This window comes from Chiroxiphia lanceolata, chromosome 26 (assembly GCF_009829145.1).
Source record: "Chiroxiphia lanceolata isolate bChiLan1 chromosome 26, bChiLan1.pri, whole genome shotgun sequence".
Classification (NCBI taxonomy): domain Eukaryota; kingdom Metazoa; phylum Chordata; class Aves; order Passeriformes; family Pipridae; genus Chiroxiphia; species Chiroxiphia lanceolata.
Window position 1 is genome coordinate 1,890,110 of NC_045662.1, and position 21,088 is coordinate 1,911,197.

The 21,088-nt window shown below is 61.2% G+C and overlaps 1 protein-coding gene across 1 annotated transcript; it reads right to left on the bottom strand.

Moving 5' to 3' along the window:
• Positions 1-377: 377 nt before the first annotated feature.
• On the bottom strand, positions 378-17,834 carry UBTF (upstream binding transcription factor). Its single transcript, XM_032711441.1, is given in 22 exon segments — positions 378-491; positions 1,379-1,525; positions 1,913-1,981; positions 2,231-2,278; positions 2,533-2,591; positions 2,594-2,721; positions 2,873-2,961; positions 3,048-3,158; positions 3,350-3,505; positions 3,917-4,072; positions 4,224-4,337; positions 5,120-5,161; positions 5,461-5,602; positions 5,982-6,115; positions 6,401-6,511; positions 7,013-7,133; positions 7,725-7,789; positions 8,515-8,670; positions 9,670-9,753; positions 10,028-10,203; positions 13,254-13,388; positions 17,736-17,834. Coding segments are annotated over 21 exon segments (2,280 nt in total). The 5' UTR covers positions 13,312-13,388; positions 17,736-17,834.
• Between the last annotated feature and the right edge of the window lie 3,254 nt (positions 17,835-21,088).

A 21,088-nucleotide genomic window follows, 5' to 3' on the forward strand; every position in this document is an offset into this window, starting at 1 on the left:
TGTTTTTCTTCTCTTTCTATAAAGTCCGGAGCTGGCAGCGAGGGGGTGATGGGGGTAGGGATGCCCCCCTCCCCAAAAAGAATGAAATTCAAAAAAAAAATAAATCACTTCCCCTCGGGAGTAAAGCAGGGGGGAGGGATGGGGGGCCCCCTCCTTGCCCCCCAGCCTGGGGGGGGCAGCCCCCTGATCCCCCTCCGTAGTGTGAACTTGGTGGAGGGGTCCCCCCGGCCCCTGTTCCTCGTGTTGGGGGTCCCACGGGGGGGCTGTGTCTCGCCCAGGGGGTCAGGAGGAAGCAGAGGAAGGATTTTGGGGGTCTGTGAGTGGGATTTGGGACCGAAACCGAGAAACCAAACGACGTTACGAAGAGCTTGGCCGGATCAGTTGGAGTCGGAGTCGGAGGAGTCCCCCGAGGAGGAGGAGGAACTGCTGCTGCCCTCTGAGTCGTTGTCATCCTCATCCTCATCATCCTCATCTTCGTCATCCTCATCGTTCTGGGAGGGTGATGGCAGAGAGGACGGGGGGGTCAGGGCAAGGTTTACCCATCGCCACCCCCTTGCCCTCCCTGCTGCAGCACAGAGGGGTCCCCACAGAGAGCGGGGGTGCAACCCCATCCCTCCCACCGCTGTCCCCCAGGGACTTGGGGGGGTGAAGGAGGAGGGACGCCGGGCAGGAGTCAGGAGTGTGTTTGCAAGGGCTCAGCTCAGGGATGCCGGGCGGGGGGGACGTGCCGGAGCAGCGCGCGGGGGTCCTGCCCTCACCTCTGCCACTGCCTCGCTACACGATCCGAGGGAGGGTACCCGACCCGCCTCGTGCCTCAGTTTCCCCCCTCTAAAGCCAGGGAAGGAAGAGGCGTGAGCTGAGACCAGCGAGGGGGTGGAAACACCTCACCTGTCCGGTGGCGAGCACAAGGCACGGACACGGTTTCTGGCCCCAGCGCCATCCAGCATACTCTGATTTCAGTTGCACCGGTGTAAAGCTTTGACTCTGGTGACTTACTCGGCATTCACACTGGCGCAAACGGAGCCGAGACCAGACTCAGTATCTCCACCAGGAAAAAGACAGGAGATTTTTCTCTGCTCACTGGGGGCTCTGCACATCCCCCCCGCACCTCTACGTCCCGAGGCTGCTCCTGACTACGCCCCGCGGCTGCTCCTCGCGCCCTCCCCGGGAACACGGGGGGGATCCCATTCCCCTTCGCCTCCCTGTGTCCCCCCCTGCTTCCCGGGAGCTGCTCTGCCACGGTTCTATCTGAGCCTGGCTGCAGATGCCCCCCGGCCCCGGATGAGGGTGAGGGGGGCAGAGTGGGTGCAATGGGAACGCTGGGGGGCCCCGGCGGCCCCGCCGCCCTCCCCGCGCCCTCCCCGTGCCGCAGCCTCACCTCGTCCCCGTCCTCACTCTCCTCCTCGCTGCTGGACTCTGAGGAGTCACCGCCTTCCTCCGACGAGTCGCCGTTGTCGTCGTCATCATCCTCGTCTTCATCGTCGTCTTCCTCCTCCTCTTCCTCCTCGTCGTCATCCTCCGACTCCTGCGAGAGGGGGTTGATGTGGGTGGGTGCCCCGGGACACCCGAACCCATGGGTGCAGCACCCACCCCGTCCTTGGCCATCAACCTTTGGGTTCCTCCATCCACTGAGTAGGATCAGGTGACTCCCCACCCCACACCGTGATGGAGGCCTTTCCCCATTTATGCTGCAAATGGCCCCAAAAAGGCTCCCTGAGTGGGTGCCAGGGACAAAATCCATCCTGAATGGGTAGTAAGCAAGGATTTGGGGAGGGCCCGTGGTTTATGGTCTCGAAGAGAGGGCAGGCAGCTGGAAGCACCAGGGATGCCTTGAACAAGCAGTGTGGGTCCCCACAGACACGTTCCCCAGGGAGGGGGCATCGAGTGTCCCCATGTGGCTGTTGTGACTCACCGACTTGGACTGCATCGTTGGCTTCATCTTGGGGTTGGGACCCCGGATCTTCCCTATGCTCTTGCGTTTCTGCAGCGAGGGGAGACAAAACAAAACCATTTAGGGCTCAAGCTCTGCTCCTTCCCAGTACCCAGCCCAGAGAAAATCCCACTGCGGAGCTGCCACAGGGGTGAATCCCCCTTGGAGGGGCTCTCAGAATGTGACACATCCAAACCTCATCCAGGGCTGACCCCAGCCTGGCCCCAGGCCCTTGAGACACCCAGTACACCCCCAAACCCCCAGGACAACCCCCCCCAGCAGTGCCACACAGATACTCACATTGGAAATGTGTTCCTTGTAGGCAGCCCGCTCCTGGGGCGAGAGGCTCTGCAGGGACAAGACACAGTAAGGGATGGGCAGACACCAAATGGAATGGGGGATGGAGCAGGGAAGGGCTCTAGCACAGGGCACACCCTCCTCATATATATACATTTTTATCCTTTTAAGTTACAAAATGTCAAAAAAGGGCCTGGAAATGGTGGTTCCCCTCAGGAAGGGTTTGAGCAGAGACCATGCCAAGCATCATCCCCAAAATCAAGGGATCCCAGAGCCCGCCACCAGGCATCAGGCCCAGCACTCACCTTGAGCCAGATGTCAAGGTGCACCTTGTACTGTTTCTGCTGCTCCTCTGCCAGTTTTTGTAGTGGTCCTTCTGGCCCTGGGAGATGCGCTGCCAGCGGCTGCCGATCTCCACCATCCGCTCCTTCAGCGGGAGGTGGTTCAGCTCCCCGTTGGACAGCAGCTCCTGGGAGAACTTCTGGTAACCGTTCCTGCAGGGGTGAGCATGGGGATCAGATTGGGATAACAGCTCAGGTGTCCATAATCCCCCTCCACCCAGCCCACCCTCCCTCCTCTTGCAGCTGCTCCAGGCTCATCTCACCAGCACAGCCAGACCCCGCTTTTTGGATCCCGGGTACTCACATGGGGGGTTTCTTCGGCTCTCCCTGGAATTTCATTTTCTTGGCAGAGTTGGTGGAGCACGGAGGGGCCCGCATCTCGCTCAGCTCCCTCTGAGCCAGAGGAGAGAGAGGGGTCAGGGAGAGGGGTAGCACTAGCCACTGGACACAGTGAGGGGCAGGACAGGGCAGGGACCCACCTCGTATCGCTTCTGATCCTCCGCCGCTTTCTTGATCCACATCAGCTTCTCCTTCTTCTCCATGTTGTTCCAAGTGGCCTCCATGGCCTTCAGCGCTTTGCCCCGGTCGTTCTGTACCACAGAACCACCACGATGCATTAGAGGCACTCAAAATGCCCAGGACACTCCACCCTGTTACCCCGCCTTCCCCACAGCTCCCAACCCAAACCCAGGTGTGAAAGCCAGGGAGAAGGTACACGGGAATTCCTGCTGGTGGGAGCGATGATCCCAACCTCCAGCTACTTTCCCAGCCCACTCCTCACCTTAAAACGAGCCAGGTAGTCCCCGATGACGCTCTGTTGCCAGATCTCCTCGGCTGTTTTGGGAGACTCGGGCAGTTTCCCGCGCTCCTCTTTATCTGAGCCGTGTTTCTTCTCTGACTGCGCCTTCATCGCCGCCTCCCGCGCTTTGTACTTGGCCTGGGAGGGGGGCACAGCAGGGGGTGAAGGTGGGCACAGCCCCCAAACACCAGAAGGACGATGCAGCTCCCCCCAGCACTGTTCCCACGGTAGCACCGACAGCCCCCACCACGCCCAATGCTGTCTCCAGACTCCCCCCCACCGGGAAAACCACTAAGCCTTAAAACTGAGGCTCAAGGATGCTCTGAGGTTTCTTAAGCTGGTGGGTTTTGACCCCCCAGGTGATGAGAGGGAGGGGGTACAGCTGGCAGCGCCCATTGGTGCTGACACCAGTGCCTGGGTGATGCTGTGTTGCTCCATGGGATAATCATGCCCCTTGGAGTAGGACAAGGACAGGAGCATCTCCGGAGATGCCCGGGGGAGCAGTGGAGAGGGGGATAGGGGAGGAGGAGGGTCAGGGATGGTACCAACCTTCTTCTTCTCTGAGAGGTCGTTCCACATGCGGGCCAGGAGCCGGGTCAGCTCGCTCTCCGACAGCTCCGGCCGCTCCTCCTGCAGCTGCTTCCGCTTCTCCTCCGAGAAGATGAACATGGCAGAGATGGGTCGTTTGGGCTTCTCGGAGCTGGCCTGAGGGGGGGACATGGGGCCGTGAGGGGGTTGAGCCCATGGAGGGACCAAAGAATCCAGAAATGAAGCCCTCCCCCCCCCCCCGAGATGCCACAACCCCACCCCACATGTCTGGCACGCGCTGCCCCATTCCTCCCAGTGCTGCTCCCACCTTGCCGGTCTCTGGTGAGGATTTTTTGGATGCGGGACTCGTCGCCCCTTTCCGGTTGCCGCCCAGCATCTTCTCCTCGCCCAGCACCCGCTGCTGCTCCTCCTCGGGCAGGCTCTGGGTGGCACAGGGGGAGTGACATTGTTAGGACAGCCCAACGCTAATGAGGCCTTGAGGCAATCAGGGAATAGGGGCACTGGGGAAAGGGAATTAACACTGGTCCCAGACAGGACCAGCATCAGGCACTGCACGTGTACAGCTTGGGGGTCCCTATGCTGTCAGCTCCTTGCCGCTCAACATCCCTCTCCCCCAGCTCTGTCCCCTTCCTGGCTCAGCCTCATCTGCTGTTTCTTGGTGAAAGCAGGGGGGCAGGTGCCCAGGTCCAGGCACACCCCTGGGTTTTCCACCCCCTCCCTCTGCAGCCGCAGCCGGGGCCGCGTCACATCCGCCCAGGGGACGGGGACGATACCGGGGTGGCCTCGGTGTGGCTCCCCCGCCTACGCCCCAGCGAGAGAAGGAAGTGAGAGGCTTTGCAGCCACAGCCACTGAGCACTCCTCTCCTCCAGCTCCAGCCCTCTGCTCACCCCAGCTCCCCTCCTGAACTGGGTGGCACAGCACCCTCTCCTCCAGCTCCAGCCCTCTGCTCACCCTGCCTCCCCTTCCAGTGCCCCCCACCTCCCAGTGCCCAATTGGAAGTCGCTGGGTCGGGCATTAGGATGATGGAAGGTCAAGACTATGTGCAACCATCTGCACAGCACCCATGGGCAAGTCCAGCCACGTTCTGGAGGAGCAGAGGGCAGCTCCCCACTTGACCCATCATAGCCCCTGGGCAGGGTTTTCCCCCCTTCCAGATTTGGGACCTCCAGCACCCGCTGGCCAAGCACTCCCACACCACTCACCTCCAGAAAGCGGAGCAGCTCAATCTCGTAGTCTTTCTTTTTCTGGAAGGAGACATGGGTTACATAGAGATCCCTCACCCCATCCCTGCCTCCTGCAGCCCCCAACCCAGCCTCAATCCCTTGGGAATCTCATGCTCCACCAGACCCACACATGGACTGGGAGATGGGATCAAAGAAGGTGACCAAGGACCTCGGGGGGAATCGGTGGTGCAGACAAGAAAGGGGACTGAGGAAGGGTGAGGAGCGTGTTTCCAGGGAGATCTGTAGCCCCAGCTCTCCCATCCTATTGCTCCCTCCCCATACCTGCCTGTCCCCCTACCTGTCCATCCTTGGCCACTCACCTGGTCACACTTTTTGTGGTATGCATCCTTTTCCTTCTGGGAGAGCAGCTTCCACTGCTGGCTGCACAGCACCATCCGCTCGGTGCTGGGCACGTCTTTCATGTTGGCCATCAGCTCTGCACAGTACAGGGAGTAGCTATTCCTGAAAAACCCACGGAGGGACCCAGCATTAGGGACAACCTGCCCCTGCAGGCTGGAAAAACCCTCTAAGATCACTGATATGACCAATCAACTAACGCTGCCAAGCCCACCACTAAACCATGTCCCTAAGTGCCACATCCACATTCTTCCAGGGATGGCAACTCTACCACTCCCCTGGGCAGCCTGCTCCCATGCCTGACCACCCTTTCCACAAAGAAATTTGTCCTGAAATGTCATAGAAAGGTCCCTTGCTGGTGGCCCCCGAAATGATTTGTGCTCCTCAAGCCAAGCAGAGCCCCATTTCCCTCATCAGCAAGAACCAGTGTCCGCAGAGGCAGCGCAGAGCTGGACACCACGGCGTGGAGAGGGACAGCACTCACGGAGGTGGCTTCGTGGGTCGTCCGTCAAACTTGTCCTTGAGCTGCCGCTCGGCCTTGGTGAGGGTGGAGCGGGTGATTCCCTCCTCGCTGATGTTCAGCTCCGGGTGCTTCTGGATGTAGTCCCGCATGATCTCCTGCGGAGGATGGAGAGCGGTCAGAGGGGCTGCCATCCCCGCCTGCCCGGGGGCCGGAGGAGGAGGAGAGAGAAGCCAACCATCGCCCTAGTCCTCTCCCTGGGGCTGCTGCTCCCTTCCTCGCACATGGCTGGAGGAGGCAGGGCTCAGACTCACTAGGGACCTGCCGGGACCTGCCTGAATCCCCACGCTGGCTATCGGGAGAGGCTGGCTGTGTGTGGCCACATTGACTTGGAGTGAATGTTGGGGCGAGTGTGGAGGGGACGGGGTGAGGCTGCTCCCTACCTCGTACTCCTTCCGCTGTTCCAGGGCCTTATGAATCCATTTCAGCCTCTTTTTATCCGAGAGTTGAGACCACTGCTTGCCCAGCGACTCTTTCACCTCCTTCGTGGTGGCCTGAAAACCCAAAGCCAGAGGTGAGGGCAGAGGGGTAAAATCCAAAATCAAAAAAAAAAAGAAAAAAAAAAGAAAAAAAAAAAAGAGGAATAAAAAAATATGAAAAAAATGACAAAAAATAGCGTGGCCTGGTGGGGCCTGACGGCACCCACCGTGGGGCCGTGGGGGCTGCGAGCCGAGCTCACGGCCGGGGAAGGGGGTGCGTGGGAGTGGGGGGCATGGCCAGAGGTGGATGTTTGTGCTGGAATTCCTTCCTGCCCTGACTCAGGCTGTGGTCACCCCTTCCTGGCAAAAAGTGTTGGAGGGGCTGTACCCCTGAGCCTCTTCCAGATGTGCAGAGCCCCTTCTTACCTCCGTCCAGGCTGCTGGGAGCTTCCTGTGGTGTCCTCCAGCCCGTCCCCCCCTAAAATGCTTCTCTCCCTTCCCCCTCCTCTCCCCCAGCAGCGGGTCCAGGACCCCCCGACACTCACACTCACACTCACTCCCACCCACCGTACTCACATCTGGACGCACTTTCAAGTAGATCTTCTTCTCATGGTTGTACCACAGCTGCTGGGGAGTCTTGGGTTTTTCGGGGACGTCGGATTTCTTGGCGTTCTGGATGAGATCTGGGTGGTCTTCCCTTTACCAGGCAGTGAGGTGGGGAAGGGAGAGCGTCAGGGAGGTGGCAGGGGGAAGGAGAGCACCCCTAAACCTCCCTGCTAAGGGGCAACTGTCACTGCAGGGCTGAGCTTCCATGGGCTCAGGTACTGCGGGGTCCCCAGAAAGAGCAGGAGGGCTGAGGAGAGATTTGAGTCTGTCCCTCCTTGGGGAGCATGAGCTACGTACACCCCCAGGCTCAGCTGCATCACTGGAGCAGCAGCAGCGAACACCAGGATCCACTTGGATTACAGCCAACATGTTAAAAGGGAAGGATCTTGAGGATCAGGGTGGTAACTTCAGCTTTTATCAGTGCTGGTGGCAGGGCTCCTGTCCCCCCCTCACAGACCCTGACCCCCAGAGCATGGTTGCTCCTCTGCTCTCCCCCTCATCCAGTCTCCCAGCCAGAGGGATGCTCTCAGACAACATTTCCTTGCTCTTTTTTTTTCTGCATTCCTTCTTCCCTTCAAGCCAAAATGCTCATCAGGGATTCCCCGGTGAGCTACACGCAGGAGAGGAGACTGGATCTGTCTGGAGGGGCCCAGGGAAACGGGGGGGGACCCTGCCTGCTCACCTGAACCTCGCCAGGTTCCTCTCAAACTCCTGCTTCTCTCGCTGGAAGTCCTGGATGTATTTCATCTGGGGACACAAAGCCACCAGGGAGGTGGAGAGGGATGTCAGCACTGGGGAATGGGCAGGAAGATACATCCCTGTTGACCTGGCTGGGCATTCCACCACCCCCAAAGAATCTTGAAGGCTCCCCAGCCCAGGGAATGATCCTGCAGCTCCCAGTAGAGGGCTTCCAGCCTGCCCAGGGATTCAGCAACAGGGTATCTCCCCTCTTCCTGCATCCCAGCAGCCCCGGGAAAGAGGGCACGGCAGGACCTTGTGCCTGGATTTTTCCTGGACACCCCAAAGTGAGAGTTGGGACCTTCAAAACACCTGCCCAGGCTCTGGCATCTCTAGATGGGCAGATCTCTGCTCCCAGCATCTCCCAGAGCCTGTCCCTCCATGCCCTGGTCAGACAGGGCAGCACAGCAGGGTGTGTGACTTAACCCCAGCCTTAAACACAGATCCACCCAATGGCAAAGTCACCATCCAGGTCTGTCAGGAAAAGACGGACTGACGGACAGACCCAGCCAGCCTCCACCCCACAGATCCTGGGAACCAGGACGGGAAAAGCCAAGGAAGCCTTACAGGTCTGACAGGACTAAACGAACACCTCGTTTCTCCCGTCGAGAGCCGGATTAAGCCCTCGCCAGGCAGAGGTTTGTGCTCTGCTGGTTTTACTGGGAGGGCTGGGCAGAGCCCAGCATGCAGAGGCACATAGTGGAAGGGGCTTGCTGACTACCCCCCAGCAATACCTTTTTCTTCTCGGGAAGCTCCTTGTATTTCTTGGACAGGATCTTGGTGAGATCCAGGTTGCTCATTTCGGGGTGAAGCTTGGCGTACTTGGCCCGCTTCTCCATGAAGAAGCGGAAATAGGGAGTCAGGGGCTTCTTGGGGAAGTCAGGGTGTTTCTGGGGAGACAGCAGAGTGGACACTGGGTATGGAGCCAGGCATAGCCAAACCCAGCGGCTCCCCCAGTCCTGGGGGGACCTGCCTCCATCCAGCCCTGCTGATGATCCAGCTCCCTGACATGGGAACTGCAGGCAATGAATGAGGGGGAAACCACTGGGAACAAGGGCTCCACCAGGAACTACAGTATCCCAGGAGCAGCTTCTGGCCACCCAGAGCTGTCAGCACAGAGTGAGAGGGGAAACTGAAGCAGGAGGAGGGGAGGGGACCCAACTCCCAGGGATGGAGCATCAGCTGCCCTGGGGCCACCTGGGGGAAAACATCACCCCTCTCAACCTGATGGGTCAGGAATAGGATGGTAGTTTCCATGAAGAAGCAGAAACAGGGAGTCAGGGGCTTCTTGGGAGATAGCAAAGTGGACACTGAGCACAGAGCCAGCCACCAGCTCCCCCAGTACTGGGGGGACCTGCCTCCATCCAGCCCTGATGATGAACCAGCTCCCTGACACAGGAGGGAGAAACCACTGGGAAAAAGCGCTCCACCAGGAACTACAGTATCCCAGGGCTGGGAATCTCAGGAGCAGCCTCCAGCCATCCAGAGCAAGAGGGGAAACTGAGGCAGGTGGAGCAGATGGGACCCAATTCCCAGGGATGGAGCATCAGCTGCCCTGGGGCCGCCCGGTCGAGAGCACCACCCTTCCCGACCCGGCGGGGCCAGGAATAGGACAGCAGCTTCCCGGCCCCCCTGGAGCTAAACTTGGCTGCAGGCTGCCAGCAATACAGCTGCCCATATTAAATGTACCCGGGACTTGGCCCGGGCCCAGCGCCTGCGGCCTCCGGAGCCTTGGGCAGACGGACGCCGGGATTATGGGCAGTGAGGTGCCTGCAGGGGCTCCAGCGGTGGAGCCACACGGATCTGAGGTGCCACAGGGCTGACAGCCCCCTGTCCCAGGGAAGAGGGACGTCGCCCTTTAGGGACTGAGCCTAATTCCTGCCCAATACCTTGAGCTTTTTGCCTTTGTAAGGGTTCTTCACATGCTCTTCAGCATCCATAATGAGCTCCGTGAGGGTCCGGAACTTCCTCACCTGTGCGAGAATGAAAGGACACAGATGTGAATGGGGGACAGGGCAGATCCCTGGCATGGCAGAAACCCACCAGGTTTTATAATGCCACCCCAAAAACGACCCTTCCCAGTCCCTCCAAGGGGGTCACAATGCTGATGGCAGTGGGATGGTGTCAGCACCAACAGCCGAGGGTTCCAGGAACTGAACTTGAACGATTCCCACAGCCCTGGGGGGTCACCAGGACACTCACTCCCTGTCACAAAGCCCGGCTGGAGCCCCATGCGGTGTCAGTTACCTCGTTAGAGATCTCCATCCACTTCATTTTGCACATCTCCCCCGAGAAGTCCTTGAAAGCCACTTTTTCCCAGTCCAGGTGGGACTCGGTGGTTTTGAACTTGCTCCCGTCGTTGGAGGGCAGGTTATTCTTCATGCACTCCAGGAGGGTCAGCATGTCCTCCTGCGACCAGCGGTCTGAGCAGCAGAGAGATGGGATCAGCAGCAGCCAGGGGCAGGCAGCTTCCCTTCCCTTTCCTTCCATTTGCTTCCTTTCCCTTCCCTTCCCAGCAGGATACCGGGACTACAGCTCCCGGCGTTCCGCTCCGGACCGCACGCCAGGACACGTAATCTCCACATGCTGCCTCTCGAGATTAAAGATCAAAGGGACGTGGCTGTTTCCATCACCCTCGAGCAACTCTCTACCGGGCCAAAACAATCCGGGCAAAGCGAGAAATTCCACTCGGTGCAAACCAGAGAGACTCGCTCATCCCAGAAAACCATCAGATAAGGGGTGGCTCTGCTGCACGGGAGCAGAGGGCTATTTCCTACACCCTGCGGAGCGAGATGGGAGCGATGAGCTCTCCAGCCAAGGAGGAAACAGGGAAACCCACTTTCTAAGTGGAAAAGATGTGTCTGGAGCAACGGGAAAACCCCAGTGTTGCTTTTCCTGCACCTCGGAGAGCTTTGCCATCACCTGGGCCCAGCTCCATGGTGACCTCTGCCAAGGTCAAAGCTCCCACACCACAAAGTGAGGGCGGGCAGAGCCCAGCACAGCCCCCCCGTCTCACAAGGGGTCCCTGACAGCGCAGGGGTGGTGATTATGTCACCCCAACATCCCCCAAAATGCCAGGAGGAGCACCCCCAGTTCCCATAGGGACAAGCCACTGGGATGGTGGGATGGGCACATGGCAAAGCCGGAGGGCCTGGAGCAGCCACGAGGGCAGGACACGCAGTAGCACCATGCTGGGACAGGCAGCAGGCAGGATATCCCAGCCCTGAATGCCTCACCCAGCCCCAACCTTGGGGCTGGTTTCCTTGCCAGGGGAATTCCTGACTGCTCTGAGCTTCCACGCCAGCTGGGGAGCACAACCCCGGGTGCTCTGCAAACATGGGTGGCTCTGGGAATGCAGCGGGGCCCTGGGAGCGGAAGGAGAGGTCCCTGGGGATGTGGGGATGGGCTGGAGGAGGAGCAGAGCCCCGAGCCGCTCGCCCACACGGTCCCTTGCTGCCTCATCCCGGGATGGGCACTTGAGCTCCCCCGGTGTGGGACTGGTATTCCCCTGGTGTGGGACTGGCATTCCCTGCCCCACATCACTGATGGGTGAAGACCGGGAGATTTGGAGCTGCCTACGGGATATGGAGCATCCCAGCGAGATGGGGACAGTGGGACACAAGAGCATCTTTGAGATGGGGACAGTGGGACACAGAGCATCCCAAAGAGGTGGGGACAGCACAGCAGGTCATGGGTTTGAGTGGAGCACTGCTCCCTCCATCCTCAGGAATGAAACCAAGCTCCCAGAAATACCCAGCTGCAGACATTCCTCCAGCTGCAGCTCTCCCTCTGCTCAGACTCGATATGCAGGAAAACCACCTCCATGTCCTGCCCCTGCAGGGGTCTGGTAAAGGGCAACCCCCCACCCCATATCCCAAATCCAAGCAAGGGATGTTACAGGACATGCAGGACCTGCAGCTGGTGCAGGGAGCGCAGCCAGGACCTGACCTTCCATCCCAATTTCCCCCCTGGACCTGCCAGGTCGCAGGGGAGCAAGGCAGAGAACAGTTTGGGATCTGGCTGGTCCCTTTAGTGATCTCATCAGGGATTAATTAGAGGGGGAAGATGGAAAGAGTCCCCTGGAAAGCAGGGAGACCAGTGGCTTGGCATGTGTCTCCATATTCCCAACTTCATCCTAAAACATTATGAAGAGGGAAACAAGATGGGAAACCCACAGTGCTGGACGGGGATCAGAGTTGGGGTGGGCACCAATGCAGCCCCAAATTCTCTCTTCCTGTTTTTCCCATCCATTTTCCAGCTCCCTCCAGGCAATGACCAATGAGGCAGAACAGGGCTGGGAAGTTGGTGCTGACTTTACTTGCAGAAATCAGGAGGAATTACCGAAAGCAGCATGGCCACAAAAATCCAGAGGGGAGGGAGAAGTGGACAAGACCCCTCCAAACCTGCTCTCATCAAGCCCCGTGCCTCAGTTTTCCCCTTCCGACACAGAAACACCCGGAGACCTTTGGCCCTGCGTGAACCCCCCACCGGCAGACAGCCAGAATAACCACATCCCACAGGAATACATAAAAAACAGCGGAAACATCCCAAAACCCTCATTGGCAGCAGAGTGGGACAACAGAGACCCCACACTCAGCCCCCCATCCCTCTGTTCCCCCTCCCTCAGGCTAGGGTTTGTCAAAAAACACTGGAATTGCAGAGTTCACCCACCAGGATGAATGGGGTTGTCTGTGCCCTGGGACCAATTTATCCTGGCTCTCCTGGCACCGGCCGGGCCGGGTCTATATTAGGAAAGCTGCCCCGGTGTAATTAAATCCATCTAAAGTCCCGGAGAAGGACACGTGCTCCGGCCGGGTTCGCTCGAGGCAACAACCCGACTGCGGCATGGGAGGAAATCGGGGGGACCCCGTGGGACGGAGGGGCTGGACCCCATTTGGGGGCCTTTGGGGGACCCGGGGAGTTTTTGGGGGGGTGAGGTAGCAGAGCCCTGCAAGCTGCCCTGAATAAACATCCTTCTTTTTTCCGTTGTTTTCCTGCCCCTTTTCCAATAAAAGCTGAAGCTCTGATGTCATCCCGGGGTCTGGAAGCCGGAGGCCCAAGGTAATGGCTCGGCTTTTAATGCAGCCCAGATGTGAGGGGGGAAGGCAGCACCTCTGTGCCAGGCCCCTCTTTCCCAAACCCCCACAAAACTCTGGTGCCCAAAAAGAGCATCCCAATGCCAGTGCACTGGAGCGTGTATCCGTGTGCTCACACACGTGTGTGTGCGTGTTCTCTGCGGCAGAGAGGGATCGGGAGGGGCAGATCCTCCCCCCTCCCTGATCTGCTGGCAGTTGGGATCACGGATCCTCCATCCCTCCTCCTCCTCCATCCCTCCTCCTCCTCCATCCCTCCTCTTCCTCCATCCATCAGGGAAAAGGGGCGCTCAGAGGTTTTTATATTATTATTTTTAAACATGGCAGTGATATTCCCGTGGGAATGCCAGCGTGGTTGGAGGGGCTGCGGGGGGGTTCACCTTGGTTTTTGGGAGCTGTCATTTCCAAGTCTGCAGGGCACTCGGCTTCGCCGTTCATCCTCCACCTGCCTGTGCCCAGCACGGTCCCGCCGGCTCCCTCCTTGCCCGCTTCCCAAAATCACTCCCCACTCGGATCTGCAAGGAAAAGGAGACCCCTGCTAGGCATCCACCCCCACAATGGGGGAGGCCCCCGACTCCTGATGGGGAGTGGGGGGAACCTGACTCAGGCATCCATCCATTCCCCCCACGCCGAGATGAATGAGGTGCTGGGATCCCCCTGTGCATCCCTGAGAGGTTTGGGGGGGATAAAGAGGGGGTGCAGGATCCCAGAAATCCAGGAGGGGGTATCCTGAATGGTGGCGTGACCCCCACACTGGTGGGGGGATGAGAAAAGGGGTGTGTGGGCAGGGAAGAAGGGTTCAGGGGGGTGTCCCCAAGGTGGTGGGCAGGATCCGTGGGGGATCCCCACAGATCCTATGGGAGAAAGGTTCAGGGGGGCTCCCTAAGGGGGGGTGGGATCCATAGACCCAAGGTCAGGGGGATCTGAGCCAACAGGCATCCCAAAGAGGGATCTCCCAAGGGAGTTCACTTCCCCCCACAAAATGGGGGTTTCAAAGGAAGGGGCACCACAGATCCAATAAAATCCTCCCTGGAGGGGGGGCATGCTTGGAGAGGGGTCTCCCAGATCCAAGGGAGCTGGGGGGGGAATATTTGGGGAGCTCTGGGAGGTTTAGAGGTCTTCCAAGGGGGGAGGACAAGCTGGGGGGGAAGGTATTTCAATGGAGAGGCTGTAGGGGAAGGATCCCCTCAGATCCCATTGGGACAAATCTTACAGCTCCATGGGGAAGGATTACCCAGGGAAGGGAGGGGAGCAGGTGAGAGGCCTCAGTGGGGAGACCCCAAAGCATGGAAGAAGGATGGAAGCTTGGGGGGATCCCCATGAGGAGGGACCCAAAGGAGGGAATCCCTGGAGGGCAGATCAGAAGCCTCAGAGGGGTCCCCCTGAGGACAGGCCGCAGGCCCGGGGGGAGCAGGCCCAGGCCTGGGGGGAACTGGGCCGGGGCAGGATCCCAGGGGGAATCCAGGCTTGTGGGGGGATCCCATGGGCAGGGGGGATCCGGGGGCTGCTGAGGGGAGACCAGGCCCTGTGTCTGAGGGAGAATCTCCTGGGGCAGTGGGGACGGCCCTGGGGTGCAGGACCCCCGGGCCCCAGGAGGGATTGGGGATCACCCTGGGAGGGATCAGCTCCCAGGAGAGGGAATCTGGGATCACCCTGGGGGGGTGCAGGCCCCACCAGGCCTGAGGGGGTGGGGGACCCCTGTGGGGGTCAGATCAGCCCCTGGGGGGGACAGATTTGGGACCACCTGAGGGAGATCAGCCTTGTGGGGTGGTTGGGGGATCCCCTGGGGGTGGATGTGAGGGGGTGCAGACCCCACCAGCTCCTGGGGTGGGGATTGGGCATCACCCGGGTGTGGATGCGGGATCACCTCAGGGTGGAGGGGGGCTGGCAGACCCCACCAGCTCCTGGAGTGGGATTGGGGATCACCCGGGAGTGGATGTGTGTGTGGGGGTGAAGACCCACCTGCACTTGCGGTGGATGCGGGATCACCTGGGGAATGGATGTGGGATCACCTTGGGGGGGATGCGGGAGGGGTGCAGCCCCCACCTGCCCCCAGTATGGGACTGGGGATCACCAGCGGGTGGATGAGGGGGGGTTGGGATGGGGTATCACCCAGGGCTGGATAAACCCCTAGGGACGGGGTGGGGGGAATCACTCCAGCCTTGGATCAACCCCCAGGGGGGCGGATCTAGGACCACCCCAGGGGCTGGCTGAAGGATCGCCGCGGGGGTGGGATCAAGCCCAACCCCCGGGGTGGGTGGGGTGCTGTAGCGTGAAACCGGGGATCTCCCGGGGGTGGGAAGCGGGGGCGGAGGGGAACATACATGGGGGGGGGGCGTCGGCGAAGAGGGGGGGGTGTCGTGAAAGGCGGGATCGCGACAGGGGGAGGGATCCATGGGATCATGGCGGGGCGGGGCGGTGCGCGCGCACAGGGATCCCCGAGGGGGGGAATGCGGGGGGGGTGGGGTGGGGTGTGCGGGATCCCCCCGCTGGGGAGAGGCGGGAGGTAGGGGAGGGTGGACCGGATCCCGCGCCTGGAGGGGGGAAGGAGGAGGAGGAGGAGGAGGAGGCGGGGGAGGAAGGGGCCGGGCCGGCGGGCGGAGGCGGGGAGCCCGCACATGCCTTGCGCCGCCGGCCAGCTCCAGTCTCCTCCTCCACCAGGCAGCAGGAACCGGGTGGGACCGAGCGCGGGCGGCCCCGGCGGCGCCTCCCCCGCCCCCGGTTCCCACCCGGGCGCCAGCGAGCTGAGCCCCCCTCCCTTTTTTTTTTCTTTCCTTTTTTTTTTTTTCTCCTTCTTCCCCCCAACAACACCCGGGCAGACAATAGAAGGCGAGTTCGGGGGGCCGGGGGGTGCGGAGAGGGGCCGGGGGAGCGCGGGAGCGCTCCCCCGGCCCCTCTCCGCACCCCCTGGTCCCCCGGAGCGATGCGATGCGCTGCTTCATCCCCCCCTCCTCCTCCTCCTCCCCGCATCCCCCCCCTCCCGCATCCCCCCATCGTTACCGGCCGCTCTCCGCCGCGGCACACAATGGCCGGGCTGCGCCCGCCTCCGCCCGCCGCTCCTTCCCCTCCACCCGCGGTTATAAAGCCGAGACAAACCCACCTCTCCGGGCTGCTAAAGGGGGAGGAGGAGGAGGAGGTGGTGGTAGTGGCGGTGGTGGTGGTGGTGGTGGAAGAAGGAGGGAGGAGGTTGGAGCGGCGGGGAAGGGGGGGGTGCGGGGGGGAGCTCTAACCGAGCCGCCGCAGCCCCAACCCCGCCGCCGGAGCCGCTGGGGGAAGAAGAAGAAGGAGAAGGAGAAGAAGGGAGGAGGAGGAGGAGGGGAAGGGGGGGCGGGGATGCCCGGCTGGGGGCGGCCGGGCAGCTGCAGCGAGCCGGGCGAGGGCAGCGCGACCTCCCCGCACCGACCCCCGGGGAGCGGCTCCTACCCGATCCTCCCCCCCTTTCTCTTTTTCCCCACCGCCGCCCCCTCCTCGCTTTTCCTTTCCTCGCTTTTCCCCCCCCTCTCCTTTCCTCCCCTTCTTACCCCCCTCTTCTTCTCTCCGCGACCCCTCCTCGAGCCCCGCGAACACCCACCCACCCAGCGGGGGGCTGGAGCCCCGCTCCCGGTCCGGAGGGAAGAAAGGAAGGGGAAGGAGGGGGGGGAAAGGCGAAAAAAAAAAAGGAGGGGGGAGAAAAAAAATATAGATAAAAAGAAAATAAAGGGGAAAAAAGGGCGTAAAGGGGGGGGGATAAAGCGAGGATAAGGAGGGGATGGAGCGCGGTAGGGGTCGGCCGAGCCCCGGCACGCACCGGCGGAGCGCGGCGCCCAGCTCCCGCCGCGGCGCGGGACTCACCCGGGCTGGGGAAAAACAAGCGGGCAGCGCTGGAAGCCTGCCCCCGAAATCCAGCTGCGGCACCGGGGAGGAGGGAGGGAAGGCGAGCGGGAAGGAGGGAGGGAGCGAGGAGGAGGAGAGGGAAGGGAAGGGAAAAAGGAGGGAGAGAAGGGGGGGGCACACCGGGGCCGCCGAGCCGGGCGCTGCCCCCCGCCCCGAGCCCCAGCGCGGTGCCCCCCGCGGGCGGGCGAGGCGGGCGAGCCCCGGCGGTGGCGGCTTCCTGCCCGCGGGGCCTGCGCGAAACCAGCCTTTCTAAAAAAAAAAAAAAATAATAACCTCTCCTTTTTATATATATACGTATATATATATATATATAAAAAAAAAATTCGCTCTGGTGGGCGCGACCCCCCTCCCCGATCCCGGCGGAGCGGCGGCGGAGCGCCTTACCGAGCCCGGAGCGCGGCGGTGGCGGCGGCGGCAGCGGCGGCGGCAGCGGGAGCCCGGGGAGGAACAAAGCGCCTCCTCCAGCCCCGCCGGCGGAGCGGCGCGGCGGCGAATGGCGAGCCCGGGCGGCGGGCACGGCGCGGCGCGGCGGGGCACGGCGGCGGCGGCTCCCCCGGCGCGGGCACGTACCGGCGGGGCCGCCGCTTTTTTGGGGGGCGGCGGCGGGGGCTCGGGGCTCGCTCGGCGGGGCCGGGGCGGGGGAGCGGCGGTTGAACGGCGGCCAGCTCTGCAGCGCTGGCCCCGGGCGTGGACGCGCTCCAGTCCCCGCAGAGACGATCGCGCTTTCCCCCGCCTCCATGGCGCTGCGTTCGCTCTTCCAATCAGCCGGGCTGAGCGCGGCCGGGATCCGCCGGGATCTCCCCGCCAGCCCCGCCGCCCCGCCGCCGCTTTCCGCCGGGTTTTTTATTGCTCTTTGCTTTTGCAACACTGTGGTGAGAAGAAAAAGAGGAGGAGGAGGAGGAGGAAGGAGAAGAGGAGGGAAAGGGGGGGTGGGGGGGGGGGGGAAGGGAGGAAGAAAAAAAAATTAAAAAAAAAAAAAATCTCCTTACATGTGCAACAATCCTCGGCCGGCGTTTGCATAAAGAAAAAATAATTAAAAAAAAAAAAAAGAGAGAGGAGAAAAAAAATAAAGCGGGGGGGGTGGAAGCGGAGCGGGGGGGGGGGAGCCGAGCCGGGCCCCCACGGCACGGCGGGGCCGCGCTCCTGCCCGCCCCGCGGCCCCGGGACACGGCGGGGGGGGGGGCTCTGCCCGGCGGGGCGGGCGAGGGGCAGCTTCCTCCCCTCCTCCCTCCCTCCGCTCCCTTTCTCTCCTCTCCTCTCTCTCTTCCCTCTCTCTCTCTCTCTCTCTCTCTCTTAATTTTTTTTAATGGAATTTCTCCAACTCCACCTTTGTTGTGCTGGGCGTCATTCCCCGCAGCCAATCCCGGCCGGGCAGCGCCTGCACATTCCCGGCCATCCCGGCTGCCTGCACAGTACGGGCCATCCCGGGCTGCTTCCGTGCCACCGGCCGCCGCCACGCTACCGAACAACCCCCCCCCCCCCCCGGCACCGGGTGCCCCGGGCTGCCTCCCCGGCTGCCTCCCCTTCCATGGTACCGATCACCCCCGGCCACCGCCACGGCAGCGGCTGCCTCCATGGCACGGCTGCTTCCGCGCTCCCGGCTGCCTCCACGGTGCCGGCCACCCCGGCAGTCCCGGCCTGTCCAGCCGCTGCCACGGTACCGAGAACACCTCCGCGGTACCGGCTACCCCGGGCTGCCTCCACGGCGCCGGCTGCCACCGCGGCGCCGGCTGCCTCCACGGCACCGGCTGCTTCCACGGCACCGGCTGCTTCCACGGTATCAGCCACCCCGGCTGCCTGTACAGCACCGGCCGCCCCGGCCACCACGGTACCGGGCTGCAGCCACGGTAGCGACCACCCTGCCTGCCCCTAGGGCACCGGCCGGCCAGGGCTGACCGTGCTGCGGCCACAGGCCGCCCGCCTGCGGCGGCTGTTCCCGGCTGGCGACACATTCCCGGCTGCCGGCGAGCTCCGGCCATCTGCCCGCTGCCGGCCGCCTGCACGCCACGGCTGCTCCATCCAGGCCGCCAGCGAGTTCCCGGCCGCCCGCGCGTTCCCTCCGGAGAGCTCCGGCCATCTGCCCGCTGCTCCGAGGCCGCCGGGTCGCCGGCGTGCTCCAAGAGCTCCAGCCATTTGCCTGCTTCCCAAGCCAGGCTGGCACAGGCAGCTCCGGCCGGCACCTGCCACGAGGCAGCGGGAGCTGGCGGGGACCCCCCTTAAGAGATGCAGGATGATCTGGGAATGTGGGGCCACACGGCTTTGTGGGCTACGGGCATCTCCCTGGCACGGGAACAGCCAGTATCTGGGGGATTTTCACCCTTGTTTATAAGGAAAAGGAAAAAAAAAAAATAATCCCTAAATCTGCGTGCAGTTGGCCCCCCCTCACCCCAGCTGATTTGGGGGTGCGGGGGTGGTGCCTGGCTGTGCATGTGGCTTATATGGGCTTTATCCCAAGGGAAGGATCAGCCAGACGGAGGGACAGCCGGACAGCCGGATCCTCTGCCACGTCCTGCCTCCGGGCTGTGCCAAACCAGGCCGGGCAGCTCCGGCGCTGGGCGGTTAATCCCTCCTGCGAGAGCTTAAAAATAAAAATATATCTATTTATTCAGCGGGGAAAAGGGCCTGGGCTGGGCTGGATCCCCAAATTGTGGAAATTGTCACTGCTTTGCAGGAGGGAAAAATCGCAAAAGGAAAAAAACAATGTAAACAAAGAAAATATTTAGGGGCAATCGGGTCAAATATATGAAAGTTGACATTTTATAATTTTTAACTTTTTTTTTTTTTTTTAAGCAAAAAGCCATTTTTGGAGTGTCAGTGTGCTCCAGGCCCAATCCCCCCAACGTGGTTTTGTGGCTTTTGTCACTGAGAAGGGACACCAGAACCCTGGGAATCAGCCACAAACCCTGCAGCAGGTGGGCTGGGAGTGGGGACCCCCCCAAATCTTCATCCCAACCCCTCCCCTCACTCCATGGCCTTCCCAAACCTCACTTCCAACATGGGAATTTTCTATTCGCTTTTATTTGTGTCAGTGAGTGGGTTTTGGGTGCAGCTGCAGGTTTTGAGGAGTTTTATTGGTTTTCCACTTTTTCTGTGCACAAACAGTGACAATGTCCCACTGGACACCTCCAGGAGATCCCAGAGTGTCCCATGTCCCCTGTCCATGGATGGCATGGAGCACTCTGTGATGCTGCAGGCACTGTGACTCTCCCCTTCCAGGGGTGATGCTCCAACGTGATCCCCCTCTGGAGCTCCATGCTTCCCCCTCCTCATTAGCAACCAATTAATAAGCATTTATTTCCCCCTCATTACTCTACTCCCATCCCTAATTCCCCCTCCCTCCATTTCCCTGAGCTGAGGCAAGTTCAAAGAAGAGCTTGACCTAAATTCCCAACCCCAAACTGGGCTGGATCCCGCAGCAGTGACCTCGCTGCCATCTCCCAGAGAATAACAAATTCTTCCCAGCGTGGAAAACAAGAAGGATGGGTGCAGGCAGATGCTATCCTCCTTCACTGGGATTTGGAGGCAAGGATGGCCTCTGGATGGCACCTGGCATGTCTTGTCCACGTGAGGCCGGCACAAGGAAGGGAAGCTGCTGGATCCACAGGCCTTGGGCTGGAAAACACCAACCACGTGCCTCCATCTCTGGAAAACAGGGGGTAGCAGCTATGCCAGGCTTGGGAAAAGCTGGTGGCCACGCTGGGGTTTATCCCAGCCCCATGGGAAGAGTTTGGGATCCTGGTTTGGAGCAATCGAGGATGCTGATCCCAGTTCCTGCCCCATGGGAAGGCTGGGGGCGAACAGGCACAGCCCTTCCCATGGCCCCGCTCACAGAGCCGGTGTCTCCCGTTCGTTAATGGGATTATGGATAATCGGGGTCAATCCAGTGCCAGGGGCTGGGGGAGGGGCAGGGGCTGCTCTGCTCCCTGTGCCAGCAGCCCTGGATCAGGACGTTCCCAATCCCCCTGGAGCAGGGACAAGCCAAGGCCATGTGGCAGTGGGGCAGCACCCTGGAGTGCGGGGGGATGAGGGGGGCTGAGCATCCCGGGATGGCCACAGGAATCCCTTAGATTCCCTGACATCCTGGGATGGCTACAGTGAGCAACCCAGGGTGACTATGGGGAGCATCCTGGGATGCCCACAGGGAACATCCTGGATGGCTGCAGGGAACGTCCAGGGATGTCTGTGGGAAGGATCCTAGGATGACCACGGGGAGCATCCCAGAATGGCTGCAGGGAACTTCATGGGATGACTTGGGGATGCATCCTGGAGTGCTGGGATGCAGTGAGTATCCTGGAATGACTATGGGGAGAATCCCAGGATGGCTGTAATGAGCTCTCCAGGA